At 40.2% G+C, this 8,147-nt stretch overlaps 1 protein-coding gene across 1 annotated transcript; it reads left to right on the top strand.

Moving 5' to 3' along the window:
- Nucleotides 1-6,750: 6,750 nt before the first annotated feature.
- LOC123809487 (olfactory receptor 139-like) lies at nucleotides 6,751-7,697 on the top strand. Its single transcript, XM_045824688.1, is given in 2 exon segments — nucleotides 6,751-6,763; nucleotides 6,766-7,697. Coding segments are annotated over 2 exon segments (945 nt in total).
- The last annotated feature ends 450 nt before the right edge of the window (nucleotides 7,698-8,147 follow it).

Consider the following 8,147-nt stretch of genomic DNA (forward strand, 5'->3'; position numbering starts at 1 on the left):
GAAAGATTGATAAATTTGACCACAGAGATTCTTTCTATAAATGTAATTGATAGAGAATCTTCAGATTACATCAGTGCAGATCATCCTTAATGATAATTACCACTGACTTTTTCTTTACTTTGTGTTTATTATATGATAGTTTGTTTATAAAATATAAAATGTGGTCTTCATTCTCTACCTTATATAAATTTTTTAAATTAAACTAAATTTCTCATTTTAAAACATGAAAAAAGCTTCATGTTGATATGCCAGTATGTAAACACCAACAAAAAGGAAGGTTTAGCATATCCAAGAAAAAAGATAGTTAATGGAGCAGGATATAAAGAAATGGGAGAAAATGGAACAGAACAGAAATGATTGATTTTCTCTGTATTTACATATTTGTAAATGATTAAGAGAAATTGCCCATTGAAGTATTTATTGAAGGAAATATAGTAGAATATAATAATTAAGTGCTGAATTCATGGTAATTTTCACTTCCCAGTCATTTCTTTTGTTAACAAACTTTTGTTAATAATGATTCAATTGTTTAAAATGTCTACTTGTACTGATTTAAGACTTGTTCTTAAGGAACTTATATACACAGAAATTATATTAATTACAAAATAAAGTTATGCACAACTTAGTATAAAACCCAGAAATTTAACAGTTACCTATAGAACCTTCAAGCACTAAAAACCAGGCCTAATTATCTTAATAAAATTACACAGGTTTCAGTTGTACAATTCTATAACACATCATCTGTATATTGTATTGCATATTCACCACCCAAAGTCAAGTCTCCTTTCATGATCATTTATCCTATCTGTATCCTTTTCTACCTCTCCCCAACCCACTTTTCCTTTGGTAGTCACCAAACTAGTCTGGGTCTATGAGGTTTTCTTCTTAATCCCTTCATCTTTTTCATTCAGCCCCCCAGTCTCTCCCCTTTGGCAGGTGTCCAAAGGGGACAGCTTATAGATAGAGAGTCTACTCTCTATCTTTTTCATTCAGCCCCCCAGTCTCTCCCCTTTGGCAGGTGTCCAAAGGGGACAGCTTATAGATAGAGAGTCTACTCTCTCTATCTATAAGTCTGTTTCTATTTTGTTTGTTAGTTTATTTTGATTATTAGATTCCACATATAAGTGAAATCAGATGGTATTTGTCTTTCTCTGACTGGCTTATTTTGCTTAATTATAACATCAGAGTTAATGGAGAAAGACTAAATGTGTGTTTCCCTCTTAAGATCAGGAACACCAGGAACAAGACAAGGATGTTGGCATTTATAGATTCTATTTAACATTATTTTGGAAGTCCTAGCCAGTGTGATAAAGCAAGGAAAATGAAGGCCATACAGATTGGAAAGAGAAAAAAGTAAAACTGTCTTTATTAATGATGATACAATCTTCTTTGTTAAAAATCCCAAAGAACCTACAAAAAGCTACTAAACCTAATAAGTAAGTTTAATAAGATCAGAGTATAAAAGGTCAATACAGAGTATATAAAAACCAAAACCAATTCTGTTTCAATATAAGAGCAAAAAAACTGAAAATTGATATTAAAACTATACCATTTACAATACATTAAAACACATGAAATAGAAGCAAATTAAACAAAATATGTGTAAGACATATACACTGAAAAGTAAAAAATTTTGCTAAGAGAAATATAGAAAGACCTAAAAGAAAGAAGAGGTATGTCATGTTCATAGATAAGAAAACTCAATATTGTTTAATATGTCAATTCTTACCAAATTGATGTATTGATCTTGGTATATGATTTATAGAAATTGAGAAGTGGGTTCTAAATTTTATATGAAAAAAAAGCAAGGAACATAGAATAGCCAAAATAATTTTGAAAAAGAATAACAAATTTGAGGGACTTAAGTTACCTGATTTTAAGACTTACTGTTGAGCTACAGTAATCAAGTCAGGGTGCATTGGTATAAGAATAATCATACAGATCAGTAGAATAGAATAAAGTCTAGAAGTAGGCCCATACACATATGATCAGTTGAATTTTGTCACAGGCACCAAGTTAACTCAATAAAAATAGATAGTCTTTTCAACACATGGTTCTGAAACAACTGTATCTCGATATGGAAAAAACAAATATCCTGAACTATTATTACCTTGTACCCTATAAAAATAACTTGAAATGGATCATAGATCTAAATGTAAGAGCTAAAATTACAAAATTTTTAAAAATAAGAGAAACATTTTTGTGACTTTGCAGTAGACAGTGTTGAATGAGATCAATCAAGAGGATGTGACAATTAAAATTATACCTCAGTTAACCCAACTTTTAAAAGATATACCTTAAAAAACCCAATGTGAAAAATTGTTGAGAAAAAAAGTACCAGAATCAGCTTATCTGGGGCCCAGCCTGAGCTTCACCATGGACCCCCTCTCTGGCCTTGGCAAGTCATTTCAGTCCTTTGGATCTTATTTTTATCATCTGTAATATGGTGACTATATCTTTCCTCCTTTCTTGGAGACATTAGAAGCCTAGAGTGATGCCATGAATCTAATGTTTATTTAATAGAGTCCAAAAACCCAGGCAGATGAAAGAAACCCTTAGGGAAGGAATGAGGTTGTTCATCTACCCTGGGCTTCTAGTACAATTCCTGGGGGTAATTTTTAGAGCCTCTAGGTGCTTGTTAGATCCCAGATAGAGAAAGCATCAGGATACACTCTCCAGGCTCCTGCCTCACTCCTTTTATAAGCCTTTCTCAGGCAGGCCACCTTGGATCAGCATAGTACTCACTCTCCTGTTTACCAGAAACCCCACCCAGGAACTCTACCCAGCATGCTCACAAAAAGGTACATCCCCATGAGCCTTCCCACTGCTCAGCCTCCCAATTTCCTTTCTTTTTGAGTAAGGGTGGATCACAGTACTCATGATCTGCATGTGGCTTTCTCCTTGATGGAGAACAATGGACTAAGTGTCACTTGGATTCAGGGACTAGCAGTGAAATGCAATGGTGAGATTTTTCATTATGAGTGACTGAAAGAATGAAGGACAGAACTGGTAACTAGAGAGAAGTCATAAGGGAACCCACTAGGTTAAAGAGCAAAGGAAATGAAGAGAGCCTGGGAGAGCCAAGGAGACTACTTAGGTTGATGGAGGTAGAGGAGTCAATACTTACAGAATCTTGTACCTCTGAGTTAATCTAGAGATCATGCAGTGCAACCTTTCATACTATAGAGGGAAAATAGATGAATAGATAGATGGATAGATTTGATGAGATGAGAAGAGAATAGAAGAGAAGAGAAGAAGAGAAGAGAAAGAACTTTGGGAGACAGCAGGGATTGGCAGAAAAACAAGTTTTCCAGTTAAAATCTTACACCGGTGAACTTGAGCAAGTAAAATCTTCTGAGCCTCACTTTTCTCATATGTAAAATGATTACCTATATTCAAGAATTTTTGTAAACTTTAAATGGAGTAACATATAATAAAGTTAAATGGAATAACATACCTAACAAAAACTTTACATTCAATGCAATATTAGCTTTCTATGTCCATTTTCTTTCCTTCCTTTTCTTCCTCTTTTTCCCTCCCTTTCTTTTGTCTTTCTTAAAATTCTTTTTTCCTTTATCTCAGGCTCCAATTCTAGTTAGTTGTAGACACAAACATCCGGACTCCAATGTCACAACTCTTTCCACTGTGCTGAGTTGCCCCTATAGGAAAATGAGATAGGACAGACAGGAGAGGCTGCACCTGGCTTGTGGAGAAAAGGGCACATTGGAACCAAGGGCCAGAGATAAACTGAACTTTGTAAGGACAAGCAGGGTAAGAGATGCCTGCAGAAGTGGGATGTGGACAAACACATCCAGGATGGAGAGGTGCAGCTGCTACTCAGAGCAAAACTGAACTCGTGTCACTGTACAGTGTGTCACTGCTATGTGACACTGTTCTGTGGCATTGCTATGATGTCGAACCCAAATTGGACTTGCCATAATGTTAAATTAGGAAGATCCATCTGCAGGGATGTTTCCTAAGGTGGCAGGTCTTCCTACAAATACCCTCTCCTGAGCAAATAACCTAGATCAACAAACTGGCTCTACTGGAGGGGGCAGGAGTTGGGGTCTTCCTGCTGAATTCCCCTGCCACTGTTGAGCAGACTCCCTGGCTCAAATTCCAGCTCTACCACCTAATAGCTGTGCAAATCATGCCTTAACTCTCTTTCAGAGGAGTAAATAGTTCAAGAGCATGAACTCCAACACCAGACTGCTTGATTGAATTATGGCTCTGCCACTCATTAGCTGCATCACCTGGAACGAGTTACCACATTACCTCTTTGTGCCTCAGTTTCCTATTTGTAAAATGGGGATTATAATATATATTATAACAGCATCTACTTCATGGTATTGTTTGAGAATTAAAGGAGATAATACATGTAAAAAAAAATACTTAGGCTGGTTCTTGACACATAGTAAGATCTAATTAGGTCTTAGCGTTATTACCTACCTTATATGATTTTTGTACGCTTGTAGATTGAAAGAGTAACTGGGCTAGAAAGTGCTTGATAAATGTTACCTGTCACTCGCTGTCCCTCTTATTTCACCACCTCCAGGAAACCCTCTCTTATTACCATATGTTACAGAACAGACCTGTGGGGAATGAACAATATATTATTACCAAAAGGACTCCCCTTTTCCTCCAGGGGTTCCCTTCCTGTACTAGGTTTGCTTTGCTCGCCACCAGAGGAAAGATGTCTCTCAATGACAGAGATTGGTGAAAAGGGAAGGAATTATTTATTTAAAAGTTATACAAACTTAGAGTAATGATTTAATGCCTTCATTCAAATACTAAAGTTCTTTAGGATACCCACAGATGCACACAGTCCTTCCTTCTCCCTCTGCCCTAATCTAGGGTACCATATCTCAGGAAAAGAAGTAGAAGTCTGTGATTCAGGCTCCTGACACCATCAGCTGTGTCATCACCATGATCTCCAGTTCATCCAAAGCCATGTGGCACCTTCTCATGGTCCACCAGCAAGAGTCCTTTCACCCCTTTTCTTCCAGGCAAAGTCTCTCTTGCTGCCTAAGCCACATAGCAAAAGGGAGCAACCCAAGACCTCGTGGTTCCAGCTCTTGCCCAAGCTACATGGTGATTCCTGTCAAGGCTGCCACATCTGGGTTTAAATCCCCATGCCAATCTTCCTCTGCAGCCCCATTTCCGACTCCTCCCACAATCATTTACACCTGCCAGCATTCCTGTATTCTTCCAGCTTTACTGGACTGCCATAGTAAGTCCGGGCAGGCATAGCCCCATCGGGTGGAGCCAATCATCTCCAAGCTCTTGCAGGTGCTGTAACCAGGGGGAGTTGCTTCTCAGTTACATCCTGAGTTGAAGTCACTCCCATCCCCCTGGTTCAAAGCATAGCCACAGCTATTTAACATATCTATGAAACCAGTTAAAGGTTATAGATATGTTAAATGACCATGCCAGAGGTTAGCTGCAAAGCTGTTCCTATGCAAAACAGCTCTCAATAGCCCTGCTCCATGTGTCCAATCCCCCAGCTCAGACTGGTGGAGGTGAGGACATCATATATATATTTTTCTCTAATATTTCCTAGACACCAGGAGTTCTGGACCCCATTACAAATCCCCATTTGGGGCCCCCCCCTTGGCTGCACCCTGTTACATCTATACTAATTTAAAATGCTACACTTTGCTGGGTACCCCCAGCACCTAGGGAGAGATTGTATTCATGGGACGAGTTGATAAGAGGAGATATTTATCTTCTCCAGCTATGGAATGGGAAGCTTCAAGCCACAAGGAAGAGATTATTGTGTTACGGTGTAGGCTTGGGGTTTCAACAGCCCTGAGTTTGAGCCCTGTCAGAAGCTTCACAACCTTGGGCTACTTGTTACCTCTTCCAAACCTAGTGTTATGATTACAAAGCCATAATAGTGATTACCCCACAGAGTTCTGTGAGAATTAAACAAGGACATAAACATGGTGTGCTTGGCACAATACTCTTAGTATACTAGTATACTTTGAGTAATACTCAAAATGCCATTAGTCCTCTGTCATTAGCCTCAGTGTGTTTTTCTACTGTTGTCTTCTCCTTGGACTTCCCTTGGCTCACTCTCTTTTGTATCACTTTTTTCTTTTTTCTTCTTTTTTTCCTTTTCCTTTTTCTTTTCCTTCCTTTCTTTTCTTTTTTCTTTTTCTTTTTTTTCTTTTTTTTTGGTATATTGCCTTTCACAATGGAAATACTTGTGATTGGGTCTGAAACCATGTTAAGACATCTACAATTTACCACTTTTTAAAAATCAGCTGTTGCTCTTTTTCATATCTCTGTCTCATGAGATGTGTCCTCCTACCCTTCTTTATGTGCTGTTTTCCTATATTGTGCACTCTAGGGCCTCATACATCATATACTCGTTGAGCTTGCCTGAGCTGCAATTCAGTCACTATACACTGATATGACCTTAATAGTTGTTAAAATACTAAAATACTTCCATGTCATATTAGTAAATAGCCACAGTTGTGGAATCCCAGAGTAGCTTCCTCTCCTCCAGTCCCTTCTCTGGATTCCCTGGGTCTCAGCCTGAGCCAGCAATTAACAGGTGCATGTCTGGCATGCTAGAGGCCTCCAGGAACTTGCTAAGCTCTGGGCTGGCAGCCATTCTGATGAGTTGGTGCCCTTAGCACATAACTTTAGCATCCAATAGGCACAAAGTAAGTTTCACTGTGTGCCTCTGTACCCCTTTGGCAGGTTGAAGTCTTTTCCTCCCTCCACAGCAATCAGGAGAGGCCTATGGAGCCAGGTGCCAGGGGAACAGGACAATTGTCATTGAGTTCATCCTGCTCAGCGTGACAGAGAACATAAGACTGCAACCTGTCCTTTTTGCCATCTTCCTCTTGGCCTACCTGGTCACAGACAGGGGAAATGTCAGCATCCTGGCAGCCATCTTTGTGGAGCTCAAACTCCACACCCCCATGTACTTCTTCCTGGGGAATCTGTCCTTGCTGGACATCAGGTGCATCACTGTCACTGTCCCTCCAATGCTGGCCTATCTCCTGGCCCGCCAGTGCAGGGTTTCCTTTACGTCCTGCATTTCACAGCCCTTCTTTTTCCACCTCCTGGCCAGCATGGACTGTCACCTCTTGACAGTCATGGTCTATGACCATTACCTGGCCATCAGCCGGCCCCTCATCCATAGCACCAACATGAAGACTGAGGTCCAGGGTGCCCTGGTGGGCATCTTCTGCACCATCTCCTTCACCAATGCTCTGAATCACACCGTGGCTGTGTCCACACTGGACTTCTGTGGCCCTAACACAGTCAACCACTTCTACTGTGACCTCCCACCCCTTTTCCAGCTCTCCTGCTCCAGCACTTACCTCAATGGGTAACTGCTTTTTGTGGGGACCACCTTCATGGGGGTGATCCCCATGATCCTCATCTCAGTGTCCTATGCCCATGTCACAGTTGCAGTGCTACGAATCCACTCTGCTGAGGGGAGGAAGAAGGCCTTCTCCACATGTGGCTCCCACCTCACTATAGTCTGTATCTTTTATGGAACCAGCTTCTTCTGCTACATGTGTTAGGGCTCAGTCTCAGCCTCAGACATGGACAACGGAATTGGAATCCTCAACACTATCCTCAGCCCCATGCTGAACCCATTCATCTATAGCCTCTGGAACCCTGATGTTCAGGGCACCCTGAAGAGTGTGCTGATGGGAAAGAGGCCCCCCAAATGAGAAGGCATCCAGACATCCTCTCCCTTTTTGAGTACTCCCCCCAAACACACTTTCTTATGCCAATGGCCTGAATGTGGGAAGGGGGAGTTTCAGGGGTGGAGTGAGGGGTGGGAGGAAAGCAGATGGTCTGGGCCAGGGAAGAATACGCTTTGCCTTGGACTGGGGAGGAAGGCTAAAGCTTAGGTAAGCATATTTAAGTTGTTCATGGAAGATGGATTAAAGACAGATGGGAGAAAATTACAATGTGGGCCAGGAAATGGGACACAAATCAACTATTTTGTGTGTTTTAAATTTAATGACAGTTCAATTAAATTATGTTTAAGATCATAATAAAAACAAAAAGTTTGCCCTCTCCTTAAGATAAAATATATTTATACCAGAGCATAGGGTCTGGTTTTTAAAGACTCTTCTTCAGAAAATAAACCTAGAATTGTGAAATTATGTTGGGGC

The sequence above is a fragment of the Phyllostomus hastatus genome, unplaced genomic scaffold (genome assembly GCF_019186645.2).
Source record: "Phyllostomus hastatus isolate PE091 unplaced genomic scaffold, TTU_PhHast_1.1 phas_scaffold_55, whole genome shotgun sequence".
Taxonomy (NCBI): Eukaryota; Metazoa; Chordata; class Mammalia; order Chiroptera; family Phyllostomidae; genus Phyllostomus; species Phyllostomus hastatus.